The following is a 27,752-nucleotide window of genomic DNA, read 5'->3' on the forward strand; positions in this document are numbered from 1 at the left end:
GGCTCCTGGAGCTCTGGCAGCCTCGGGGCCGTGCCCATTCCCTGGGGAGCCTGGGCAGTGCCAGCACCCTCTGAGGGAAGAACCTTGCCCTGAGCTCCAGCCTGAGCTGCCCTGGCCCCTGACACAACCTGACACAGCTGGAGGTGCTAGCTGTTGCAGTTGGCAGCAGCTCAGGCAGGACAAACAGACCCTCCTGTCATTCCCTTTCCTCCACAAGGATGGATGAAGAGCTGGCAACAGAGCTCTGAAATGGCACTGAAATGGCACTTACAAACAGCCTGGGATTCTACCAGCTGAAGCTTACCCAGGTCACCACATGGCCTCAGCCATGTCTGCTAGTCCCAGAGGCTCCAGCTGTCCCTGCTGCAGGGAAGGAGGGGCCCAGCTCTGCACAAGTGGGATGAGATGGATGGCAGAGCCACTGTGCCTGCAGTGACCCCACACAGCACAAGGGACCAGGGCATGCTTTAGTGACAGAATCAGAGGGCACCCAGGGACTCAGATACCCTCTGGAAAACTCCTGCATGCCTGGATGCAGCTAACAAGGGAGCAGAGGAGGAGAAAGTGCTGTGGGAGTTGTGGGAGTCAAAGTGAGTGTGCATCAAAGTCTTCATTTCATGGAAACCAGCCACAGGAAGGCAGAGCCCTGTTCCCTCATCCCTCTCCATCAGAGCCATGGCAGACAGTGATCACCTCAGTTTAACAAATTCTCTCAAGCTGCCAGGGACTCTCCAGAGCTGCAGGAACTCTGAGCATCCATGAGCTAGGAATGAGCCAATTTCCATCTCAGGGACCAGGAGCAGCCTTGGGAGAAGGGGGTGAAGGATCCCCCTGAGCCCCAACCCCTCCCCAAAGCATGGTAGTAGGGACCTACCAGAAGGATGGGCTGTCACAGGATGGGCAGCAGGAGGTCACCTCAACACACAGCACCACAGCTCCACCTTGGAGTGACACCTCTGGGTTCAGCAAAGATCACAAATTTGGGTACACCCTGAGATCCTCCAACCCTACATCTGTGTGAAGATGAGGGGTCTGAGGTTCCCACCCTGCCAGCAAAGCAGGACAAGACTGGGAAAATGGAAAGCCTGGGAGAGAGCAAGACCTATAGGCAGAGCAAGTTACTCCCAGTTGGTAGAGACTGGGTAATTCCTAGAAATGTTCCATGAGAAGTGGACACCAAGAGGGGCAGGATGAGGTTTTTCTACTGATGGCTTTTACACAGAAACACACCCATACAGCTTCAGACAGAAAGGACTCAGCAGGAAGGCTGGAAACTCAGAAGACACGCAAGTCCCTCGTGCATGAATATATTGAGACATTACTAATTAAACCAACAGCTCCTAATTAAATCTCAGCTGTCCCCATCCTTCTGGGTCCATCGTGTCAGTTCTTGAGACACAAACAGTCTTGAGCATTTCACAAGCCAGTGAGGCAAGAGCAGAGCTTACAACAAGTGCTGGAGGCAGCAGCGGGTTTGGCACAAGGTTAAGGATTGTCTGGGGAGGTTTTTATCTTCTTCCTTCACAAGAACCCAGAACAGGGGCAAGAAAGAGATCTGGCCTCTAACGTGGAAGGAGAGTTGTCTAGAAGAGTAGTCTATGCTTTCCATCTCGAATCAAATCCAAGCCTGTAGCCAGGCCCTGGGAGGTGACTTGTCTGGAGCTGACACACAGGGAGCAGCATCTCCCACAGCACCAGCAGCCCGCAGCTCCTGGAGGACTTGGCTGCTGCTCCCCATGCCCCAGGGGTTCATCCCACCTCCCACAGCCATCACAAACACACAGCCAGTGCAGATCTCTGCTCAGAGGCTCAGGCAGGCTCCCAGTGAAATTCTGAGTGGTTGCTATGTCTGACCCCTCTCTGTCCTTGTGTTAATGCTCCTGCCACACATGAGCCCAGCTGCAGCCCCTCTGCAGTGCCACAGACTTTAGCATCATTTAGCCCCCAGGAGCAGGAGCAACCTCTGCTGTTCATCCACTCCTTCCCCACGCTGGCACTTGCCCTCTGCACCTACAAGGGATTGGACCATCCAAACCCCTCACAGCAATGCAAGGGACAGTCCTTCCCTCCCTGACCTTTCAGTGTGCTGATTTCCAGGGCACCAGAGCCAGCCCTGCAAATCCAAGCTCAGCAAATGTGATCCCAGCAGTGCCTGTTACCCTGGATGTGGCAACAGTGCTGTATGTGTCCACTGCCAGGCTGAGGCAGGAGGACCCACCTGGATGTCCCACCCAACCTGCAGGAAGCCCAGAACCTCCAAAAGAACCCCATACTGTAGGAAGGCTGAAGCAGCTTCTCAAGGCAGCCTGGAAAAACTCCACCTGTAGCAACCCCAGGGGAGTGACAGCTCTGCCACAGGGGCAAAGTGACCCACAGTCATTATTTCAGCTATGCATGAATTATTTTGGCCAGAGTCCAGCCCAGCATGAGGAGGGGCAGGCAGTATGGACACACAAGGATGCCCTCATTCCAGCAATGCAGAAGCCTCCAAAGGAAGGCTGGGCAGGTGTGCACCTGCAGAAAAGCAGGAGAACAAATCTTCTAAGTCCTTTCCCAGGTAGGTCAATCCTTCCCCCCCACTGCAAGCATTTTCTTCCATCAGGCTGAGAGCAGCAGGAAAACCTACATTTTCCAGCTCCTCCCCAAAACCAAGGGTCAACATAAATCCTGAGACAAAAAAGCCAACTATTGGGCTCCTATTTAGAACAAACTCCTGCTCAAACCAAAGGCTTTTCTCCCCTGTGGAGCAGACAGGTTTATTTATAGCATCACAGTGTTTTATCAGCACGCTGGCTGCCCTCGGAGGAAGGGGGTCATCTCGAACATCTGGAATTAAATCCGCAGCTGAGCACACTTAACAAGCCTGGCTCTGCACATGATGGGCTGCAGGGGGAAAACTCACCAGTGAACAAGGCCACACAGGCTGTGGCAGGGTGATAAACACGTGCCCCAAAGTCTGTGCCTTGGATCGGCCAGAGGCAGCTCCTTAGCAACACGGCATGAAACACCACAGCACCTGCACTCAGGGCCTGACTGAGGGGCTTCACCCCATCCAGCCCCTCAGCCCAATCCCACCATGCTACTGCTGCTACAACCTCCTCACTGCTCCCCAGACATGCTCCAGAAGGGGATGCTGGACTATTCCTTTCTCCAATACTGCCTCTTGCAAAACCAGGACAAGTTTGGGACTTTTTTTAAGCTTCAGACTGATGTAGGCCCCAGTGCTGAGGCACACAGACTGGGAAGAGGTGGGGAGAAGTGGGCTTGTTCTGCTCGAGAGCCCACAATGGCAGAGGTGGTTGTACCATAACAGCCAGGCAGAGCAGAGGCTGGACATGTCCTGGCAGTGCCTCAGACCAGTTTTGGGAGCCCAGACTTTCATCCAACCCTAAACAGGTGGCACAGTCCAGCAGAGCTGCTCCACACAGTGCCACACCCAGGGCAGAGGTCAGCGACGCCATTCCTTGGGTACTCCTGTAAGGAGAGCAACTGTGCCCCACCCCTGCATGCTGGGGGACCATCCTCTTCCTCCCAGGCCAGGCTGGCAGACACAGGCACCCCTACGTGCTGGGAACAGCCAGATCAAACAGCAGTGAGAAACTACTTGGCAGAGAGAGGCAGATCTCACAGCTCCCCAGGAATATCTCCATGCCAGCCACCCACCTGAGCCACACTCACAGCCTCCTCCTCTCTCAGCATCCATGCCTCCAAGTATTGGAGGGGAAAAGCAGAGAGGTTGCAGAAGAGCAGAAGGCTGGAGGAGAGATGGAGGCAACATTTCATGTAGAGCTTCAACTGCTCCAGGGTGTGAAGCCAACTTTTATCTCAAAAGACTTCTTCCTTTCTGCTACTCTGGACAGAAATTCAGAGTGGGAAACTGTGACCTGTTTTGGAGACTGCAGTGCCGGCCCTCCTCCTAGAACTGCATTTGAGGCTCACTTCTGTTCATGCCATCCATGAGGAAGCAGCCTCTGTTGCTCTCAGGGATGGACTGGGATGGGACCAAGCTCCAGGCAGGGCCTGCAGCTGCCAGCCTGGCACAGGAATGTCTCATACTTAAGAACTCAGCAGGGCCCAGAAAAGTTTTACTAATGATCCCCTGCACAAGACAGATTTATTTTAATAAATTTAATGTAGATTTAATTTACTCCATCCTTCTCAGGGGACCTGGGTAATAAGCTGGATTTTGTGAACTCTGAATTTAGGTAAGCTACGCTCTTCAAAGTGAAATAAGGCTGTACATACATAAGCAGGCAGGGCATCTCAATCTTCAGCACTTGGCTCCTACTGCAGCCCCGTGGGAAGGGAATGCAAGTCCCAGATGCCCAACATGCAGCCAGACAAATGGAACAGAATCAGCAGCTCACCCTGGCTCACAGGAATGCTGATGGATGCCAGGACCTGCCAGCACTCAGCACTTCACCCAGACAGGGACCACAGCCACCCTTCCTCAGACCGAGCAGTGCTAAAACAGAAGTGAGGAATGTCATTTTTTTATAGCTTGCTCAAAGTGAAATAGGTTTCCACCCAGCACTTAACGCTACTTTAGGCCAGAGGAGTTAAGATATTCTGGTACAATTGACTTGGCTGTCTAAAAAAAGGAAGAACAGAGCAAGAAACTCCACCACAACCTACCACAGAGCCCTGCAGGCCCCGGGGTGATGTGCTGGATGCTGGTGTAAGAAAACGCCCCTTTAAACTCATTAACAAACTCAGTTGTTCTTTCCCAGCAAGTGCAAAGCCTGGCACCTTTTCCCACCTTGCTGGCAGAACGGTGATTCCCGTGGAAAAGGAGCAGCCAGGGAGGCTGAGCTCTCTGATGTGCTGGGAACACACCTCTGTCCTGGGAACACACCTCTGCCTGTGACCCCCACCAGCCCTGCTCCACTCTTCCCACAGCCTGAGCAGGTCTGACGAGCTCTTTGCCCTGACAGCCCCTCTGCCCCCGCCGCAGGAGCGTCTCCCTCCACACTGGCTGCAGAAGCCACTGCAGAAGATAAACAGCCGACTGATCAGGTTTCCCTACTCACCACAAAGAGGTTGATTCACCAGAGCCTACTCCCTTTTCAGACTCTTTCTAAATAAATGCTTCAAAGACTTCTGGAAATTCATGCTTAACAGGCTTACTGTAATACCAGAGCACCAGGGTTCCTATGGGCTAGGATCTGCTGTGGGACTGAGTCATGCTCATTTTCTTCTGAGACTCTCAGATACCCTTTTCTAAGAGGTAAGGCTACAAATCCTGTTGGCTGATGCTCATTTTGGGAGACCCTCACTGCCACCCACTACACAGCCAGACACAGCTCTCCTGGCCTCAGCAACAGACAGCCCTGCAGATGTAAGGTTCAGGAGAGATGACACTTCTCCATCTCCTCCTGGGGCTCAAGGGATGCTCCTGGGCACAGATTCCCCATCACCCACTCTCCAGATGAGGAGCACATGCAAAGTCAGCCCAGCACCTGGTGGGGCTGGAGGTCTGTCTGGACACCCCTGTGGCTGCAAGGACTCAGCACAGAGCACATTGTCACAACCCAGTGTCCTGAGCGAGCCTCTGCCTCCAGAGCAAGGGAAGGACTAAGGCAGCACACTCAGGACTGCTCAGCCATCCTGGAAACAGTTTTGGTGGGAGGGGTGGGAGCCCACTTACAGGGAGAGGAGGCAGGAGCAAGGAGTCAGGCAATCAAGTGGAACCACATCAGGGTCTATCCTCCTGCTGCTTCAGGCACTGAACTCACAACTCAGCACACAGAACTGCTGAGACACCTCCAAATGATTTAGTGCTGCTGCAGCTCCCAAGCATGAGCCAGGAGCCAGCTCCCTTCCTCTTAGAAGGGGAGGTTTCAAGGGCTTTTTCCTGAAGAGCCTTATTTACAAGCAGTAAAGCAAGCCTGCATTTAGTGCCTCCTCATCCTGCCTGGATACCAGCACAGGCAGGTTCTTGCTGGGGAGACAGGAAGGCACAGCATGGGATGAGAGATCCCAGCCTACCCTGCTCCCTGCTGAAGATTCCAGCCTCACCTGCTCCCTGCTGAAGATCCCAGCACAGAGTGAGAGATCCCAGCCTAACCTGCTCCCTGCTGAAGATCCCAGCACAGAATGAGAGATCCCAGCCTCACCTGCTCCCTGCTGAAGATTCCCCATTGAGCCCTCCTGCACTGCTTTTGCACGTCTCAGTTGTCAAGAAATCTCCCAACCCCAGCATCTTTGGAGAAAACAGCCAGAATCCACTTCACTAAGCATAAGAGCTGCTCCTATGATTTTCTTTGATGCCATTCAACACAAGCAGCTGGATTCTCTATTTATAGCAAGATCATCAGTTTGGAAAGACGACTTATGTTCTTGTTATCACCAGAGCACCAGATACATAACAAATCCTCGCTGTGCTGGGAGTGCTACAAGTTGTTAAGACAGCCCTCAGGTCAGGCTGGGCTCCTCAGAGTTCCAAGCAGACAGAAAAGGAACATCTAGGACCTGAGCTGAACCTTTGGCCCTGACATTCAGACCCCTGCTAATAAACTCCATCGAGGAGCCTCCAATTTCTATCCATACACTGAGCATTCCACTCTAGAGTTGCTACCTTCCAAGCCAGTCTTATCCCACTCTTATTTCAGGGAATATTTGGGATTCAGGAGGGTGTTTTTGAGAGGGATTAACAGTGAATTACTGCAGCATTGTTACCTCTGGTCTGAGCTGCCTGAGCCAGAACAACTATCAGAGAGCAGAGTGCCGTCAGCAAGAACAAAGGAGTGGAAGTCATAAGCATTAGTGCTCCAGAAATGATTCATGCTTCTTGGAAACAGCTTTTGCTACAGATATCTGACAAACTCTGGTTTTTAACGAAGATTAAGGTCCTCAGAGATCAGGGTGTTTTTAAACTAGATCTCTGAATAATTGGCACTAGCTTGCCACCTTCATCTTGTTGAGGGGGTCAAAGCAGCTCAAGACTTACCTTAGGACACCCCATATTCTCTCCACTGCCATCATGCAGCATCTCAAGATCCCAATACTCCGGTGAGAATTTACTCAAGCCACGGCCAACCCTCTGCACAGAGCAATAGCCAGCCACGTTGGGGTGAAAGGCCTCTACCCACAAACTTAGGGACAGCAAAACACCTCACTCCCAGCTGACTTGTGCACCCCATCACTTACTTTTAATTTGCATAGAAAGCGTGGGGAATGTGGATTTGCTGTTTAAAAGCCATCACAAGCAGACAGGAGTGTGAACACCTTTGTGATATGGATCCATTTCACCTCTGTTTTGGATCCTGAGCACAGCCCGGGAACTCTGAGCACATGCAGGCACAACTGTGCACAAGGCAAAAAATAGGCTGACTAGCAACAGTCTGGTCCTTTGCTGATTTTCTCCTCTCCTAAGCACTTTGCATTTCTCCATGAGAGATTTGAAGAGTGACAGATTTTAAGAGCAGAACAAAGAGGCATTTAACTTCCACAGCAATTCCGGTGCCAGACTCCAGAGGTCACACCAGTAGCCTAAAGGCTGAACGTTGGATGTCTCAGCAATCAGCCCTCAAGAAAAGAGGCACCAAATCAAAGTCCAGCCCCTGATATGTTTGCCAGGCCATTTCAGGAGGAGCTGCCCTGAGCAGGAGAAGGAAAAGACCTTTCCCAGTGCCTAGCAGAGCACCTTTCTCTATGCTATGGCACAGGTCAGGTCTGCAGCAGCCCTGCAGCACAACCCAACCACCCCACTACCTTCATCTCTTGGAAGGGCCTGAGCATCCCCTCTCTGGATAGCAGAGGATGATCCACATGTCCGTCCTCCTCTTACTGGCCATGAGAGCCTCTAGCAAGACTTCACCAAGCCAAGTGACAGCTCTGTGTCTTCTACACACCTACTCCTTCCCTGGGGATGACTTACAGCACAAAGTATTCCGCAACACACTCCGAGTGGAGCACGCCTGTCCATGCACCTCCCTGGCTGCTCCTCCTCTTCCAGCACAGCCAGGGATAGGGAGCTGCCTCTGGACAAGAGGGATGGAAACCCACAGGCTTCTTCCTCCCAGCCAGGGAGCCTCCCTGCCACATACCTGACCCCAGCCCAGAAAGACAAGCTACATCTCTGACAGCTCTGCGTCGCTCCAGGGAAGGGATAAGCACTCATACCCCGTTTGTCACACTTGGAAGCAAATCAGACAGACAGAACTCCACTCCACTTGTCCACCCATTTTGTTAAACAAGGGATGGGAGGCCGTGGCATGTCTCCTCGCCAAGGAAAGCAGCAAGCAGTTTTTCAGCTGAGCACGAGCGGTGCGCAGGCGGGGGGAGCGGCGCAGAGCGGCTCACTGCAGCGACAGAGACACAAACCCATCTCGTGATTAGTTATTGACTCCAGAGGAGTTGAAGCTCTAGCAGCAAGCCAGACAGGAGAGCAAAAATCCCTCTTTTGTTCCCCAGCCTCAGACAGACTTGGCCACACAGCTCCCCGCTGTCTCGCATCACACAATGAGAAAAGAAAGTTAATCCAGCTCCCCTACAGCAGGAGCCATCCAGCCTGAGGGAGTGATGCTGCGGAGCCATCTGTGAGCATTCCTGAGCCTGGCCTCATCCTGGCACCCACCATTGCTGGTGGAAACCAGACAGCTCAAGGACCTCGTGGGACCTTGCCAGGATCACCAGAGACAGTGCCCTCCAAACTCCCAGGCCTAGCTCAGCTCTGCAGACACCATGCTCCCTCCACACACTGCCCCCCAAAGCAGGGACCAGCCATGGGGCCCCTGCTGCCCCCATGGTGAGTAGGTGACCCATACTGCAGCACAGGGATTTCCAATCTTCCTTTACAGACAAGCTTCTGACTCGGGAGAGAGCCAGACCACTGTGCAGGGACTGAATCCACCTTTTCCCCAGCACTTTCCCAAGCCACAGCCTTCCTGCAGGAACAGTGTTTTCCACTGTACAGAGGTCAAGTGGCAGGAGAACTGTGTTCAACAAAGTCCTTTGGTGTCATCCCTTCCCCTCAGGAAGGGCACAGGTTACACACACATCAGAACCACCAAACCCGAATTTCTCCCTGCTGCCCTTCTAGGAAACAGAAGTTATCTTTTAGTTTGGACACCTGACCCAGGATTTCAGAGCCCTGCTCTTCATCCCCCTTCACCACCAGCTTCCTCTGTCCTCCATATGAGAATATTTACAACATTTAAGATCAGAGAAGAAAATTATGATCCATGGGCTCTCTGTTCTGTGGAAACGGGAATTATGTATCTGTATTTCTAGAGCATGAACAAACATGAGTACTTGTGTCTATAGCTCTGTAGTTTAAGGGAGTGATTTTAAAGTCAACTCATCCCTGCATAAACCTGGACAGTCAAATAACAGAGTGGAGAATAGCAAAGTGCTGAAATCTGTTCTGGAAAGCTCTTGCTGTTTCTTTGCTCTTGGTGACCCAGCAGAGAGGGCTGTTATTTTAACATTACACTTGTTGAAGCCTCACTGAACAGCAGGCGGGACCAGAATAATCCACATGGCCCCTGGAAGCCACAGAGTTGAGAGGAAAGTGCTCCAGCATCTCCAGGCAGCACAAGCCTTTGTTCCCACATGCTCCTGCCAGCAACCAGGACTGCCTGCCCTGCTCCAAATGAACTGGCTTCCCTCCTCCTTCCCCACAAATTAACTCCATCTCCAGCTGTCCCTGCACAAGCTTCCTGTAAGATTAATTATTCTTTGTACACACACGTTTGATGATTTACCCAGCAAACCAGGCACAATGATCAGGAATTCTCCATTTCCATTAGCTCTCTCCCCTGAGGCTCAAAAGTTTTCTGGGCAGGTCCTTCACCCTGGCACAAGCACAGGAGGAAGTGTGACTCCTCAGAAGGTCCACATGGGTCACAAAGGACCAGTCACTAGTTGTGATGCTGCTGCAAGGTCAGCTGAAGAAGATGTGCTCCTGCAGAGCCCTCATTGCCAGTCACCAGGGCTGGCACTGATGCCAGTCTAAGCAGGAACATTAATGATCCCAAAAGGTGTGTCCCCAGCTACGCTGTCCCATGACCCAAGATTTCTCCTGTGTTTAGCAAGGCACAAGGAGCTGTGTTTGTTTGCACTGTCACCTTTCAGAAGGTGTAATTTTCAAGAGCCAGAAGTCACCGTGTGAGGAGTCACCTACAGGCTGGTTCCGGCTGTGATCTCACACACCACAGCACTGAGAAGTCATCGTGCTGGGCTTGCCTGGCTCAGGAAATGGAAATCACCAAGTTGTGGAGCTGTGGGCCACACCTGCCAGAGGTGAGGACTAAACTCCTGGAAGCAGTTTATTAGCCTGGAAAGTCACAGCTGGCCACAGAAGGTGTGGAGGGGTATATACAATGTAAGATGAGTTGATGCCGCCCATCTCTCCCCACAACTCAGCAGGAAGCCAGAGCATGACAGGCTGATCCCTCCAGTGCTGAGCCCAGAGAGCTCAACAGGGCTCACAAGTCCCTTTAAGATCTCCTACAGCAGATAGTCACCTGCTGTAACACCAAAAGGATGTTTCAGCAGCTACATGAGACTCTTCCTCTAAGGGTGAGACATTTCCTTCATCCAGAAAGGAGAGGGTGCCTAAGAGATCAAGTGTGGAGGGTTTAAGCACCAGAGACCATGAGATACACAGCAGGAGGGAGAATACACAACAAAGAGTCACCTTGTGCTTGGCAGAAGTTGTTTTCACATACAAATGTGACTTAACTGGGTGAGTTCTGACACCAGTAATGGAAAGTTTCTACCCCAGCTCATGAAGCCACTGTACAGGAAACAGCCTAGAAGAGCTGCTCAGTGACCTAAGCACAACAGAAGCATCAATCACATGGAGCCCACCTCAGATTTTGGCTAGATGCTCCTGACAGCTTTCCTAGAGCTCAGCTGCCCCAGCTCTTACCAAAATCCCTGCACTAGCCCCAAACACCAGATCCCACAGCAAAACCCTTCCTGAGTTCAGGACCTGCACTTAACAGCAGACCCTGATGCTTCTCAGAATCAAAGCAATAAGGAAGCAGAAAGAATGTCTAGAACAAAGATAGACTTTTCTCCTTCCCTACAACAACACCAGGAAGCAGAGGAGAGCTGGTGTAGAGCAGAACCTGGCGGGTCCTCCCCACATGGGAGTTGTAGAGGCAGCAGCAGGTAACTTTGGCCAGCTGGCAGCACAAGGGGCCAGCACACCAAACCCTCCAAGGCTAAAACTCTTGTCCCTCCCAAGAAGCACCTTCAGGAATGGGTGGAAGTACATGGGATGGGCCGAGGAGGGAAGTCAGCCAGACTTCATTAAGAACATCTTTGCTGGAAGGGCATCTGGGAGTACTCTCCACCGAGATAAACGCTGGATCTGCAACTGTTTTGCTCTGACAGGAGTTAAACAGGCTACAAGTTTACACTTGTCCTAGATACTTTTTTTTTCCACAAGAAGCTTCCAAAAGCTATTTCAGACAACTGGGAGAGGTGCTCTCAAAAGCAAGGCACAGGCAAGCATAGGCACCATCATCTAGGCTGACAGCTCTTGAACAGAGACTTCGCATTTCACATTACTTGGTCCTTTTTTCCTCCTCCAATAATTTGTTACAAAGGAAGCAGCATGCACACACAAGAAGCAAGCAAGACTTCAGGGAAAACAGCAAATTGGTTCACATTTCCACAGCACTGAGCACAAAGCTGACTTGCAAATGCGAATGACTTCTCTCAGGCGGGGGAGGAAGCTCCCAGTTTGGATGATCCGAGCCCAGCAGCTCATTTACCTGCAGTCCAGCTCCATCCCTCTGCCCTGACAGACGCACCAGCCACGAGCATGGCCTGAGCCTCGCGTGGAGCAACAATAACCCCGTAGCCCAACACCTCCTGCTCCAAACCACTGCTGCCCAGCGGGCACTCTCTGCCCTGGCACTCACAGGGCCTCGTACACACCGCGGACATCTCCCACACTAGCAGAGCCACAACTCAAACGCCCGAGTTCATTCGAGATGTTACAACACGGCTGCTCGCTGCGGACGGTGCCGGCGAGCCGGTGGGTGGGTGCCGCTCCTGCCAGGACACAGCATCGCCCATCTCCTCCCTCCTGCCGAGGCAGGGCTGCTGCCCACCGGGACACGGCATCGCACACCGGGACACGGCATCGCACACCTCCTCCCATCACCCTGCCCTAACACATTCGGGCTCCGTCCGACCCAGGGGAACCAGGCTCGGGGTTCGGGCGATGCCGGCAGCCCTGGGAAGCCGCAGGACTCCGGGAAAGCAGAACGAGACGGGCGAGCCCCTCCACCACCTCCCGCTGCCACCCTGGGCACCCGCCAGCTCCGGAGGCTGCTGTGGCACAGCCCCGCGCTGGGCTGTTCTGGGAAGGGGGTTGGGAGGATGTTTCCTTATTTATGGGATAGGAGCAAAAAGTAAGAGGAGGAAGCAGAGGAGGAAATAATCCGGCAGGTTGCTCCCATCGGCCCCTCCCGGCCGCCGCATGGCAGCGGGGGCAGCAGCGATGGGGCAGCCCCGGAGCCGCCGGTCCCCAGAGCCGGGGAAGGGAGCCCGGCCCCTCGCCGGCACCATCCCCGGGGCGCCCCGCGGGCCAGGGCAGCCCGCGAACCCCTCCCCGGGATATCCGCCCCGCCGTGTGGCCCCGCGGGCGGCGGGCACGGCGGGGCACGGCAGGCCGCGGGCTCACCTCGGTACTGCAGCGAGCCCGAGAGCCGCACGGTGACGGTGCCGGCCAGCGGCTCGCCGGGGCTGTAGACGACGCGGCTGTCGCCCAGGCGGATCTCGAAGAGCTGCACCTTCCCCATGGCCGCGCCGGCCCGGCCGCTCTCTCCCGCTCCGCTCGCCGGCTCCGCTCGTACCTGCGGCCCGCGCTGTGCCTGCCCCGGCGGGCGGGACCGCCCCGCCCCCGCCCCGCCCCCGGCCGCGCTGAGGGAGCGGGGCGGGCCCGAGCTGCGGGGCAGCGGCGGCGGCCGCGTCCCTGAGTGCCGAGGGAAGGGGCCAGTTGTGCGGCCAGGCTGAGGGAAAGGAGCAGGCTGTGTGTGGGGCTGGGCTGTGAGGGAAGGGGTAGCTGATGGATCCCTCATTGCTACAGGGTCAAGCGATGAAGTAAGGGGTAGCTGATGTATCCCTGACTACTATAAGGGAAGGAGCTGTGGAAGAAAGGGCAGCTTCAAGGGCTGGGCTGTGCTGGGAGGGAAGGGATTGTTTGCGGGGTCAGGCTGGGAGGAAAGGAGCAGATTGTGGGGCTGAGCTGTGAGGGAAAGAGAAGCAGGTGGATCCCTGACTGCTTTGAGAGAAGGAGTAGGTTGTGGGGTCAGGCTGTGAGGGAAGGAACCACTTGTGGGGTCAGGTTGTGAGGGATAGGACTAGTTGTGGTGTCGGGCTGTGAGGGAAAGGAGCTGACAGCCCAGCATGGGGCCGTCTTGCCTCCTGGTGATCCTTGCTCCCTCTAATCTCATTTCCTCCCTGTAATTCTCCAGGGCCAGATGTCACCTCTCCCTGCTCCTGTTTTTATAACCCCAGTCGCTTTAAGTGTCCAGTAAGTGGCAAATACAAGGGACCTGACAGCTGCCTGGGAGTGAGGAGTCAGAGATGACCCCATGCTCTCTGTGGATCAGTGGGTGAAGGTCAGGGTGTCCCAGGAAACCAGCAATGACCAGCACACTTCAGGCATTTGCCATGTTCCTCCCTCATCTCTGCCTGATTGAATAAAAACCATCTGTAAAACCCACACCAAAGGCAGCGGCGGGAAAAGGCACCTCCCGGCCGCTGGCGAGCAGGCTGTGTACACAGGCAGAATGAATAAGTGTAAAAGGAGCTGTTTATCTGCAGAGCATACCCAGCCCGGACCTGGCTGGACAGACAGACATCCTCCCACGGCCCCGCAGTGACACCAGCCTGGGTATGCGGGGCTGTGGGACCCTTCATGCTCCTTTAACGGTGGCTGTGGCAACCTGAAACCCCTCACAGGGCACCAAAGGAGTTTGTGTGCTCCGGGCACACAGGGCTCCTGCTGGGAAGCCTTTCCAGGCCCTCCCTCCTCCGGTGCTAAAGAGCTCCCTCTCCTTTCCAGGCTGCGTGTAGTCACAGGCTACAGACACACAACAGCCTTGTGCCAAGGCTTTCTGCAGCTCATCTCCTCCCGCAGGGCGTACCCTGGGATCCGTCCGCACACCGCTCTCCTTGTGCTGCCCTTAGCTTCTGTTTTCCCAGGCTAGGCACGCCAATTTGCTCCAGCCTTTTTATTTTGTAAGACGAGCCTGCAGGCTCTTTCATCAGTCTCTGCAGCCCCTGTTTAGCTCTGCCAGCAAAACCAAACAAATTAGGAGAAGGGGGGGGGGGGGGGGGGGGGGTGAAAACACCCTGAGCTACAGCAGATTTTACTGAACCCTCTTCCCCGATGGAAAGTGGCCAAAGGCTCATGATTTGAGGCACAATCAGGGCCACCCCATCTCTGGGGCAACACTGACACCCTTGCCCCAGAGGGACACCACACATGTGACAACTCAGGGTGGAAAAACCCTTCACCAAAACCGAGCCACTGGTGCCATGCCACAGCTTCTCCTGACATGGAGATTTATGCACCTTGTTTGCAGAGAAGTTAATTTTAAGCACAGCAAAGTTGCTCGCCCAAGGTCAAAATGTGAGTAAAAAGGATTCCTGCACCAGGAGCTGAACAAAAGCAGCCAGGCACAGCTACAGTACTGCAAAGGTTTGTGCTAAGATACACAGGGTGCCTTGTCATGTCACGGCCAGCAGTGACCCCACAGCACTGATCTATCCCCTGGATCACAGCTACACTGGGTAGAGCAGTCTGTAAAATATAACTGCATGGATATAATTGAAGCATGGAGAAGAGAAAGCTTCAGGAAGACCCCATTACAGCCTTCTAGTACCTTAAGGAAGCTTTAGAAATGGAAAGAGAGGGACTTTTTATATGGGTAGATAGTGACAAGACAAGGGGCAGTGGTTTTAAACTGACAGAGAAAAGGGTTAGATTGGATGTTAGGAAGAAAAATCTTTACTTAGAAGGAGGTGAGGCTCTGGCACAGAGAAGATGTGGCTGCCCCTGGATCCCTGGAAGTGTCCAAGGCCAGGCTGGACAGGGCTTGGAGTATCCTAGGAGATAGTGGAAGGTGTCCCTGCCCAATGGAGAGGGCAATGAGATGATCTTTAAGTTCCCAAACCAGTCTGTGATTCTATAATTCAATGTATTCAATGCCTGCAGTGCCAGGGCACCCATCATTCCCCTGGTGATGCCAGATTCAGGAGGATTTTACTCATTGCACTCAAAACGTGTATTTACATTCCTGCCTCCCTGCTCACCCCACAGTCATTCCTCTTATCTACTTGTGTGAGGAGTCATTGGAGTTAAAACTCAGAGCAATTAAAAAAAAAAAAAGTAAGCTAAGGATGTTTGGTAAACTGCCATGGTTTGCTTTCTGATATTTTTGACTATTGTTTTGGTTTAAAAAAAAATGTTTTGAAGAGTTTTGTTGTTGGGGTGGGAAATCTCACTTCCTCTGCATTCTGTGCACTCTCCCTTCCTCCTTTTCCCCTTATTAAAAGGGAAATTCAAAAAGAGAGAAGAAATATGTCAAGACAAGCTCTAGAATAAAATTCTCCTTTCAGATGTCACCACATTCCCCTAACTTCAAGGAACATGAAATTTTCTGACAAAGAACATAGGAGTTATTAAAAGGAAAAAAATTATCAATAAACCCCCCTTCAGGAGCACCTGAGCCATGCTTTGCCAGCAGCACAGACGAGCTTCAGGCACAGAAGCTGGGAGAGCAGCTGTGAGTGGTGTCACATGTGGGAAAAATGTGCCCACGGAGGGCTCAGCTGCGGCTGCAAGTGCGAGACACACGAGCCTCCGTCATTAAGACACAGGCATTGGCTTATGACTTGAATTTGTCCCTCTCTTGTCTTTCCAGGAGTTTCCAGCTGTGCGTGCTGACACGGAGGAGGCACAGCCCCACCTGACCGTGCCTCAGTTTCCCCTGCCCTGGGGCTGCTCAGGGAGAGGCAGCGCGGAAATGCCAGGGCATAGCTGGGCCGTGACTGCCGCCGCGGTACGGACGGGAGCGCGGCGGGCGGAGGCAGCAGCGCGGTGGCCGGGGCAGTTCGTGTCTCGGGGTCATCTCCACCTGCCCGACGCTCCGCGTGGCTGCAGAGGAGAAGGGCGAGCCCGGCAGGTGCTGCCCGGCACCGCGGGGACACCCAGAGCCTCTCTTGTTACAAGACGAGTCTATCTCTCCGCCCTCAAATTCTCTTGCTTTTTGCGTTTCCAACCTCTCCCCCCCGGCTCCTACTGGGTTTGGCGAGGGCGTGACTTGCGGGAGCCCACCACACCCCACAAGGGCAGGCACCGGAGCGGCTGTGATGGAGGGGGAAGTAAAGCAGCGGAGCTTTGTGGAAGTTGACCTTTAGGTTTCTTAGTTCTTTCCCTTGAAGTAAAAAACACAGATGTGAACTGCCATGGAGGGCTTCCTGTGCTACCTACACCACTGACAGCCATTCTGTATTCCTGTGTACATAAAATCCATTACCCTAATATATTTATATTACACTTAGGTTTATTACCTTTCTAAATAATTTCCCTGCTTCACTCAGTGCCTCACTGCTTCTCAGCTGATTTGCTGGCGGGTAAACTACGTCATCTGATACCAAGAGCAACAACAATTACTCATTTGTCTCAGGCTGATGCCTTCCAGCAGTTCAGGCAGAGGTGGTACCATTCAGCCACACCTCCCTGCACACCGCCTCTCTCCTCGCAGGAGGCCACAGCCAAAGTCCCCTGTCCCCCTTCTGTGGGCTCATCAGGAGGCCACAACCAAAGTCCCTTGTCCCCCTTCTGTGGGTTCATCTACAAGGCAACTCCCAGGCAGCTTTCCCAAGGGTGGAGTTGGATGTCCCACCAGTGGTGTACAAATCTCTGGGATCAACATGTGATAGAATTATAGACTGGTTTGGGTTGGGAGGGACCTTAAAGACCATCTCATTCCTCTCCCCATTCCACATTTTCCTCCACACCAGGGTGCTCTAAGCCCTGTTCAACCTGTCCTTGGACACTTCCAGGCAGAGGGCAGCCACAGCTTCTCTGGGCAACTCTGGCACAATGTCCTGGGACACTGCAGCAGCTCCCCACTGCTGCTGAAACTCCACCAGCCTATTGGTCTTACTGAGCCTCCCAGACACAAGGGCCACCAGCCCACCACAGCCCAACCCCTGGGAGGATGAGAGGACAGCAGGAAGCAACCAGAAACCACCCACAGCACAGAGCCAGGAGGCACCACTGCTCAGGGGCTCTACAGGGAGGCCGGGCAGCTGCTTTGGGCTCCATCCCACAGATGCTCCACCAACCTGTACCCTGAGACTATGCCCCAGGCCTCACCCAAAGAGTAAGAAAGAGGCTGAAACATGAGTGGCTATAACAGCATAACAACATTGGCTTACCCTCACACTGAGAGCCTGAAGATCCAATAACTTGGCTGAGACACCACCAGAGGAACTGCCCTTCACCAGGCAAGAGAAACCCTGCCATGCCATCCCCCAGCAGTTTGTTTCCAATGCTCATCCCCTTTGTGCCAGCATGCACACCTGCTCTTCAGGCCAACTTTGGCAGCTTCATCCCTTGTTTCTTGTTCTGCTGCTCTCTGATGTTAAAGAATCCTTTGGTGCCACATCCTTTCTCCTTGCGACGGTGTTTACACACCAGAATAAACACACCTCTCAATGTCTGTGGTAAACAGGGCAATTTGAGGTCTTCAAGCCTCTCTCTGTAAAGCATTTTCTCCAGCCCCCTTGTTATTTGCTGGCTTGTGTCTGTGCAAGCCCACAGACTGGCATTTGTGTGTTGACTGAAATGTGTGTGCAGGAGCAGCCTCCCACATACAGACACATGCACAGACAGGAGTGATGCAGTAGAGCTCGTTTGTGCCCCTGCACACAGAGACACACACAGGCCCTTCAGCTCACATCACTGGGGCCAGATGAGCACCCCTAGCTAAAACACAGGTGCTCCTGACCTGGTCTTCTCCCCCATCCATTAACCCTCATCCCTGGGATTCTTAAAGCAGCTCCTCCTAATCTTCCCCTCCAAACCATGCAGAAAGATGAGGGCAGGAAGACCAAGCCCCCAGCAGAGGCACTGAGGTCCCGTGGCCCAGCTGGCACCCATCCCTTTCACGTGGGTGCTGTGGCTTTGATCAGTTAATGCCCAGCCAGCACCTGGCAAGCCTCACTAGCAAATCCTTAGAGAGAGACAAGGCATTAATTACTATTATTACAATTCTAATTGCACTGCCTGGATTTCTGCTCTCCTTTGCTGGAAGAGTTCCCGTTGCTCAGCGTGAGCCTGGGGAGAAGGATTGGGTGGTGGGATGTTGGTCCTCCCTTCCCTGGGGAGTTCAGCATCTGCTGGGACAGCAGATTGTTTGCACAATTTACAGGGTGTGGGAATAAGAGGATTCACTCGACCTCAGTGATCCCAGTGGGACCTTGCCTGAGAAAAAACTGAAACCACAGGCTGAACTCTCATACTCCAGCACCACTCAGGACTTTGAATTTCTCCCTCACTGCAAAATGACATTTCACATACTCATGGAATATCCTGAATTGGAAGGGATCTACAAGGACTATCAAAGTCCAACTCCTGGCCCTGTACAGGACCACACCAAGAATGACACCATGTTTGTGAGGGCCAAGGAAAGCAGCAGTTGCTTTTCCACATGTAGGAGCAGGCTGAGGTCAAAGGATCATGAGATTTCCTCCAGGGAAATGCTGTGCTGTGGGAGCAGGGCAGCCCCATCCCTAGTTGTCTGCCCTCCCAAGAGATGTCCTGGGCAGGCAGGAGGTCCAGCAGGACGAGATCACTGACACCACCTGAGATGCAAGAGATTTGGATGCTGTATTTGACCCAGCTCTCATGTCTTCCTCCCCTTCACTGCCCAGTTTTTCTAGTTCCCTTTTCTCCTGTAACAATATCCCAGCATGGCTGCCCAGGACAGTGATCCACTACAGCCCCAGCCAACAGCTCCCACACTCCTGATGTTTGATCCCATCCCTCCCAGTGGGGAGCTCACTTCTCCACCACAGCCTCATAATCAGGGAAGGGACATCTCATTAGCCACTCCCAGGCAAGGTTCACAATCACACTTCCTGAAGCACTTTCACCTAAATCCACTGAATTCTTCCCAGAAATGGCTGAGGAACACTCCCACATTGTTGGCTGTAGGGAAGAAACCCATGACAGAGAGCCAGTGATGACAGTGGTGACATGAGACCACCACTGCTGCCAGCCAGAGGATTGGATCTCTGTGTGGCTCAGCAGCCCCCTGCTAGGATTAATTCACTCAGCAGCCCAGCTGTCCCAATTCTAGGTGATAAAAAGCTGTGGCATGGCCCCTGACCCACATGCCAGAGACAAAAGTCCCCAAGAAATCCCTCAGAAATCCTTCAACTCTCCCCACAACCCAGGAGGAGGTGTCTGGTGATGGGAGATGGTACACCAAGGGTCACATCAGTGACACAGCTGCAGACCCCTGGGGTGTGGGGTCCCCACAAACACCCCTCCTCCTCACCCACACCTGGTTGCCTGTGACAGCTCAGAGACAATCCCACTCCCTCTCTCAGCTCACATCTCCTCACCCCACTGCTGAAAAAACCACTTCATTTTCCTGCTCCTCACCAGTTACTCCATGTGTCCAGAGCAAAATACAGCAATCCCCAGCACGGAGGAACATGTCCCAGCAGCTGCTCCTGCAGGAATGCAGAGAGCAGCCCTCTTGGCACATTCTGGAGCAGGATGTCTGAGCCAAACTGTGGCTTGGTGCAGGAGCAGATGCATCCAGAGGAGCGAGGCTCAGGGTGACACTGATCCCCCTCCACCTGCTGATGTGAGAGGCTCCAGTGGAGTGAACAGCCCAGCCAACACCTGGTGACACAGTCAGGGGTCCCCTTCCAAACAAAACCACCCCTTCATGGTGTTAGGCCACGTGCAGAGCCCTCCCCATCACCGAGGGCCTGGGTAGGGGACAGGATGGCACCCCAGAAGTGCTGACACAAGGACCAGAAAACCACCCCGAGCCAGGCATGCAGGGGAAGGAGTTAATGCCTCAGCCAAGCTGCTGCTGAAGCAGCGCTGTGGCTCTGCCCGAGGGCACCTCAGCCACGGCACATTTCTCTTTGTGAAGTAATGCTTTCCAAAGGAGTTTGCTGGCTGGCTGCATCAGGGAGGGATGCTGGGGGAAAAAGCTGGGAGAGCAGAGGTGTTCCCCACACCACACCCTGCTGCTCCTATCCCTGCTCATTGGGGCTGCCCAGGGACAGTCCCTCACCAGATCTTTCCCTTTCCCAAGCCATTATTTGGGTTTCCATGAGCTAATACACCAGACTCAAAGGTCACCGCTCCCGGCCAGCCGGAGCCATCACGTGGCAGGTGAGTCACACCTGGCAAACCCGCCCTGGCCAGAGCAGGAGGCAGCACTGAAACATCCTCCACTGCCAGGACAGGAGCGATGCCTTCCCCATGCACAGCCTGGCACAGTGCTGCCTACAGGAGGTGAGTCCTTGCCCACGCCACAACCCCCAGCCCGTGCCACAGCCAGCTGAGCTGGTGGCAGGTAAAGCAGCTGAGCTCTACAATGTGCTCTCACTCAGTGACCAGGCAGCAATGACACCTATGCAGCCACTTGCTTTGTGGCCCTTGCACTGGGCCAATTGCCAAAAATCAAATCCACTGTCTCCAAAGGATGAAGCAACTCGTGACAGGTTCTATCAGCAGCCCCTGGACACTGCTCCTGCCAGCAAGCCCCAGATCTCTGCATGGAGGAAAACTGCTGATCCCACCTTCACAGGTCCATTGGGGCTGCAGGGTGGTGGCAATTGAAATACAAGTGATTTTGGTGTGGCCCAGGGCTGGCCCTGGGGAGGCAGCCAGCACCTGCCACCAATGGCACAGTGATGGAAAGAGCCCCCAGAGCATCCTCAGTACTCTGCCAGCCTCCACTCCTCCCACACGGGTGGAAGTAGACAAAGATAAGCTTCTACACATCCCTGTCCAGTACCCCAACTCTGCTTCTCTGGGGAAACCTGCCAAGGCACCACCACCCAGTTTTCCCACTGGAAAGAGGGAGCTGATGTCACTGTGCTGCCCCAGGGACCTGTCCCGACACAAAACCCAAAAGGAGTACATCAGGGGCAACAGTAAGAGCCTCCAGCACCCAGGGCAGGTACGAGGGTACAGCCTGGCAGAGAAACACCCAGTGGGTGCAGCCAGGAGGGCAGAGCCTTGAAGACCACATACAGACATCTGAGAGGTTCATCCATTCAACTGAAAGCCAAGAGCAAGTCAGCTTGTTCCAACAGCATGAGTCAGAAGGCAAAGGAGGACAGAGCAGCAGTGAGGGATGTACAAGACCCAAACAGCCTCTCCCTTCCCCAAATTTTGTGGTAGTGAGAAAACAAATGCTGAGCACTGAAAGGGTGGATAATAAACCTTGGGATCTTGGTCTGAGGACAAGGAGGGGAAAGAACTTGGTATGCCTGAATTAATACAGCCAGGATCACTATTAACAGCATGCTTCAGCTCCCTGAGAACTCCTGGGTGAGTGAAAACATCCCAGGCACAGCTTGGGTCCATCTCCATGGAGCTCAGTCCAGGACAAGACAATCACCCCAGCTACATCTCCCCAGACTGATTTTATCCCTCAGGGTTGGGGTTTCCTTATAGATGAGCTGCTGCCCAACCTGTCAAACTTTTACTTTCCCTAAACTACAATTAGGGGGTTCTATTTCCCCCACTTTTTTAATGCTGGGAGCTGAAGATAGTTTGGAATTAAACCAGTTCTTTTACTAGCAGCTATTTCCCAACAGCACCCACCACCTTTGCACACTGCTGCCATGGGCAAATGTCACAATCCCAGCCTTCTTACAGCTATTTTTACAGAGTCCTTCTAGAACCTGCCTTGCCTAGACATTTCAACCACCTGCCCTGGTGGGAGTCAAGGCCAACAAATGCATTCAATTTCTGTTATTACAGTTAGCAGGGTAGAGCAGCACCAGGAGAAATAGCTTCATCTATAAATACCAGGAGAAAGCTTCATTTGGGTTTGGATCACCTCTCCACTAGGCACCTGCCTGGCTGCAGCTACAGCCCAGCTGGTGTGGAGCCTCTCCCTCCTTCTCTTGGGCAGCTCTGCTGGGGTAATTTCACTGCTGGCCTCCCTTGCTGCAACCCAAGCACCTGCAGAAGCTGCAAAGAGCTTAAAGGAAAAAGAGAAAGGCATTATGGCATCTCATCATCCTCTCACATTCCATCACTGGCATTGCTCCCCAGCAGCTTCAGGAAGTAAGGATTGAGGAAGACATTTAATTCCCCACACCCAACACTTGATTTTCTCCTGTGGGCCTTTGTACAACCCCTTCTCCCACCCATCAGGGCACAGCAAGGGCCAGGGGCTCCCAGAGGTCCAGGAAATCAGAAGACACCCCCTCAGCTCCAGAGCAGAGTCTCACCAGCAAAGGCCTGTCCTTCTGTTCCCAAGGAACCCATCCAGAAGGGTAGGATTGTTCATCTAGGTGTCCAGATCATCATATTGTAGGAAAGTTCCCTACAACAAGGCAGGTCTGAAATGAAGCCAGAAGGATGAGGCCAGGTCAGGGTGAGACCCAGCCTGGGGATCTCCTGGCAGCTCTGCAGTCCTTGGGTGAAGGTCTGGGGGGCCAACACAGGAGACCCACACTCCCCAGTTCAACTGGAGCAGGGAGCGATGGCTCTGGCAGAGCTCAAATAAACATCTCAGGGCCCACAGGCTGGGATCCAGGTGGGGCTGGGATCCAGGTGGGGCTGGGATCCAGGTGAGGATGCTCACAGCCATCAATGCCTGCTCGTCCTGACACCCTGTGCAGCTCTCAGCCTGCAGCTGGTGGGTGCTTGTGCTGACTTTCCTGGCCCTTCCCCCCAGCAGCAGGACTGAGGGCTCAGGAGGGTGCTGGGGTGAGCAGAGGGAGCTGCTGCAGGTCATTAAGGGCTCCTTTGATGAGGCTGCTCTAGGAACACCTGGGGCAGTTCTGTTCTTTGCAGAATTTTCTCAAGCCAATGACCAAGTGATGCTGTGACCCCAAAGGGACTCTGCCCATCCCAGTGTGACTGAGCCAAGCAGGGACAGGGCCTGGTCTGCCCTGCACTGTCACAGCCTCTGCTGCCTTCTGTTCCAGGAGCAGGAGGAAAGGCCTGGTGGCTCCTCTTACACCCAGGTCTCTCACAGGAGCAGGAGGACAGGCTTGGTGGCTCCTCTTACACCCAGGTACAAGCCCCAGCTTAACCCAGGCTGCTCACCCTGAGGCCATTTGTGCCATACAAACATCCCCCAGACAGTGAGTGCTGCCCCAGGGCACTGCAGTGCTCAGGACAGCTCAGCTTTGCACCATCTAGATTTATTCTTTCTGCAGTAGCAGCAACAGCAGCCAGGCCCTGCCATGGTAACAGGCTTTCCTGGAAGGTCTGATTGCTGCATCTTCCCAGCAGTGAGGAAGCAGCAGGTCTCAGACAGCCTGACCCCTTCCCCAGAGCCCCTGGGACTGAGGATGTGGAGATGGATTCAGCACAAGCAGTACAAAAAAAAAGCCATTGTGCATTGCCAGGTCACTGCTGCATCTTAGCAAGACATTGCTGTCACTCAGGATGTCCCCAAGGACTCCCCAAAGAGCCACCTGGAGCTCAGGTCGGGCTCAGGGGCTCTTTAATCCCACATTTTTGGGGATAAAACCAAGCTGAGGGCAGCTGTCTGCAAGCCCAGCACCAGCCTGGGGGCCAGGCTCAGGCCAGGAGAGCGACACAGGGCTAGTGAGGTCTGGGGCCAAGGAGCCCCCAGCCAAACCTCTCCCTGGCTCTCTCCCCTTGGGGTTTGTCCCCCTCCACTTACATTTCAACAGCAACAAATTGCTGGTAATGAGCAGTGTCTCTCTGTGAGCTGAGAGCCTTGGAGATCAAAGATGCTCTTACACAAAACCAAAATATCATCAGTGGCCTTTAAAGGCCAGACTAAGCTTCTGAGGGGAAAAAAATTCAATTTTCTGTAGATCTAATTTGAAACCATTTTAATGCTCATTAAGATAGAGGGACCCAGGCAGATTGTGTGGGCTGGAAGACAGGGAGAGAAAAAAAGGAGTTATTATTGACATTTTAGTTGAGGTCTTTATTCTATCCAGAGCTCCCTGCTTCTCTGCAGCAGCTTTGAGTAATGCTATTGTTAGCACTGGAACTGTAATTCCAATGTCCTTTTTATAACTGGCTTGGAAAAAAAAAAAATCCTGAAGGCTTTCACAAGATTCAAAGTAATGGAATCTATAGTAGTAAAAAGAGACTTGAAAAGGGAGAAATGTGCAAACCCCTGCACTGTTGCTCCTTGTCATGGGGTGGCCACAGTGCTCACCCACCCAGGGCAGCCTCTCTGCAGCACCTTCCCAGGTGCTTGGTGAAGGAAGGGACCCCAGGGATGCTTGGATGAGGATGTGAGGATGTGTCCCAATTTGGTCACCCACTGGAGCCACATCTCAGAGTCTCTTATCCACCTGCAGGGTCACAGCCCTGGGGACAACCCTTCCTGAGGGGTGACGTGTCCCTCAGCAGCACCCAGCTCGGTTCCTGCAGCCCAGGGCTGGCATGGGGAATGGGTACAGCCCCAAGGGGGTTTGTATTTGCCACTATCTGTGTGGAAATAGAAGATTTGTGTTTTCCCCATGAGTGAGAGTAGTCCTGGGGGCAGGTGGGCATGGTCAGAGCCTTGATGTTCTGGTTTGCTGTGGTACTTTTCCCCCTAAAAGTACTGCTGACAGTTCTGGTTGATGCAGGCAAAGGTTCTGTTGCAATCTCGTTCCATCTAACTAACTTGAATTTTGTTTCACAGCAGCAAGAAATTATTTGGAGTGTGTTAAGCAGATTTGTTTTCCTTCACCTCCTAGTGTTTCACTGTACTTCTGTAGGGTGTAAGAAAGCCAAATCAAATCTGGGATCAGATTGTCTTTTAGTCATAGTAACTTGGCATTATGGCAGCTGCTGGATTTCTGGCTATCAAATATCTTTATTTGAGTAAAAATATGTGAGGCAGGGATCCATGTTTTATATAATGCCTTCTACAGCCACCTGAAAGGAGGCTGGAGCCACGCAGGGGTCGGGCTCCTCTCCCAGATAACAAGGATGACAGGAGACAGCCTCAAGTCACGACAGGGGAGGTTTAGGTTGGGTATTAGGGAAAATTCCCACACCAAAAGGATTGTCCAGCTATGCCCAGGACAGCGGTGGAGTCACCGTCCCTGGAGGGTTTTTAAAGCCGTGTGGGTGTGGGGACATGGGGACCTGGGACATGGGTCAGTGGTGGCCTTGGCAGTGCTGGGGGACGGAGGGACTCGGTGATCCCGGCGGATTTTCCCAGCACAAACCGGGAGCCGCTCCCTGCGATCCCTGTCCGGGTCTGCAGAGGGCACCAGCCCCTCAAATGTCCCTGTCACCCCCGGGCCGGGCGGTGACACGGCCGGGACAGCCGGGATGCTCTGGGGAGTGCTCCGGGTGACACCGACCCAGCCACCGGGGAATGCTCTGGTGACAAGGACCCAGTCACCTCAGGATGCTCTGGGGAATGCTCCGGGTGACACCGACCCAGCCACCGAGGAATGCTCTGGTGACAAGGACCCAGTCACCTCAGGATGCTCTGGGGAATGCTCCGGGTGACAATGACCTATCCACCTCGGGATGCTGTTTCAGGAGAGCCCTGGGTGACAGTGACCCACCCACCCAGGACTGTCCTTCAGGAGAGCCCTGGGTGACAGTGACCCACCCACCCAGGACTGTCCTTCAGGAGAGCTCTGGGTGACACTGACCCACCCACCCAGGACTGTCCTTCAGAAGAGCCCTGGGTGACAGTGACCCACCCACCCAGGACTGTCCTTCAGGAGAGCCCTGGATGACAGTGACCCATCCACCCAGGACTGTCCTTCAGAATAGCCCTGGGTGACAGTGACCCACCCACCCAGGACTGTCCTTCAGGAGAGCCCTGGGTGACAGTGACCCACCCACCCAGGACTGTCCTTCAGGAGAGCCCTGGGTAACAGTGACCCACCCACCCAGGACTGTCCTTCAGAAGAGCCCTGGGTGACAGTGACCCATCCACCCAGGACTGTCCTTCAGGAGAGCCCTGGGTAAGAGTGACCCACCCACCCAGGACTGTCCTTCAGGAGAGCCCTGGGTAACAGTGACCCACCCACCCAGGACTGTCCTTCAGGAGAGCTCTGGGTGACAGTGACCCACCCACCCAGGACTGTCCTTCAGGAGAGCCCTGGGTAACAGTGACCCAGCCTCAGCAGTGCCATTCCAGGCTGGATGCCAGCTGGGATCCCAGCACTGCTCCCACCCCTGCAGTCCAGCACAGAGCACCAGGTGATGTTGGCTGCGTCTCCTCCCAGCATTGTCCAACCTTTGGATGGGGATGGGGACACCTTAACCCCTGCCACAGCCTCAAGTCTCAGCCCCATGGCTGGCTCCATCCCCAACATGTCACTGAACCCAAAAGTCCAGTTCCAAAAGTGGCAAACACAGCAAAACCATTGGAAAAATTCTTGTGGGAATGTGTTGTTGTCCTTGTTTCCCCTGTGCTATGGGCCCTGTGGGTGGGAATCACTTCTGCTTTAGGAAAAAACCAAAACCCTGACATGTGTTTTCTGGCCCAATTTGACCTCAAAAAAGCACCAGTGAGAAGATCTGTGTTTTGGCAGAGGATAGCATGAACGCCTCCAAGCACACAGTGGCTCCTGGCATGTGGGGACAGGACTGATCCCAGCTCAGAGAAAAGCCCCAGAAGTGGCTTTGGGAGAGCTCCTGGCTAGCCCCTGGAGCCTCACCAGCCCACCCTGGAGAGGATGGTGCTTGGTTGCAGGGGAAGCCCAGGGTGAGAGCCAGAGACACAAATGTCTGGCTGTCCCACGGTGCTGCGTCCAACCACAGACGTTCCCATGTTGGGAATGTGAACTCACATGATTTCCAAATTTGACAGTGTCTGTAGAGCACAGTGGGATGAAAGCTGAAGTACTTCAGCCACTGGTACAGCCAGGGAAGCAAACAGGAGTCTCCCCACTCCAGATTTAGCTCTTTATTGATTTTCCAGCTTCATCCCTCAGTCATTGTCCCAGTGCTCAAATTACCCATTAGAGATACCATAGAAATGAGAGGAAAACAAGACAGGCTTGTGGTTTTGATGAAAAACGCTAAACATCCCAAACAACAACTTCTGGAAGGAAAATCCTTCCTTTTTAGGGTGGGGACTGGGTTGCATTTATCCTTGAACAGCTCAGAGGCACTGAGGGCTGCTGGCTGCTTGTGGTCTGGGGCTTGACTATCTCCCATGGCCCTTATTTCCCTGTGCCACGGCAGCACTGTGCCCTGCAGGAGGAACTCAGGGGCCTCCCTCCAGCCCAGCTTGTCACCTGTGTCAGATTCAAGGATAAACATAAATCCAGTTTCAAAATCCACATGACTCCACTGGATGTCCTCTGTCCACACTGCTCCTTCCTCTCACCTACAGTGACTCCCTGCTGGTGACTGCAGCTGGGTCACATCCTGCAGGTCAGTCCCAGAGGCCTGACCTGTCTGAGATGTCCCTGGGATTAGAGGAATGTCCCCTGTGCTTGTATCCATCACCCCACAGCTGCACTGTGGAGGTGAAGTGGGGCCCTGGGAAAATGTTAAAATAGACTCTGAAATGTCAGGCTTTGTGTTGCACCTGCGTAAGCAGTAT

At 53.7% G+C, this 27,752-nt stretch overlaps 1 protein-coding gene across 1 annotated transcript in view; it reads right to left on the reverse strand.

The window, feature by feature from the left end:
• The window catches only part of ARRDC1 (arrestin domain containing 1), a 37,970-nt gene extending 25,124 nt beyond the window's left edge, over positions 1 to 12,846 (reverse strand). Inside the window, exon 1 of the mRNA XM_059865001.1 lies at positions 12,647 to 12,846. Within this exon, the coding sequence (XP_059720984.1) occupies positions 12,647 to 12,764 (118 nt within the window). The 5' untranslated portion in view covers positions 12,765 to 12,846. The remainder of the gene's footprint in view (positions 1 to 12,646) is intronic.
• Positions 12,847 to 27,752: the final 14,906 nt, after the last annotated feature.

Source organism: Haemorhous mexicanus, chromosome 21 (genome assembly GCF_027477595.1).
Source record: "Haemorhous mexicanus isolate bHaeMex1 chromosome 21, bHaeMex1.pri, whole genome shotgun sequence".
NCBI lineage: Eukaryota > Metazoa > Chordata > Aves > Passeriformes > Fringillidae > Haemorhous > Haemorhous mexicanus.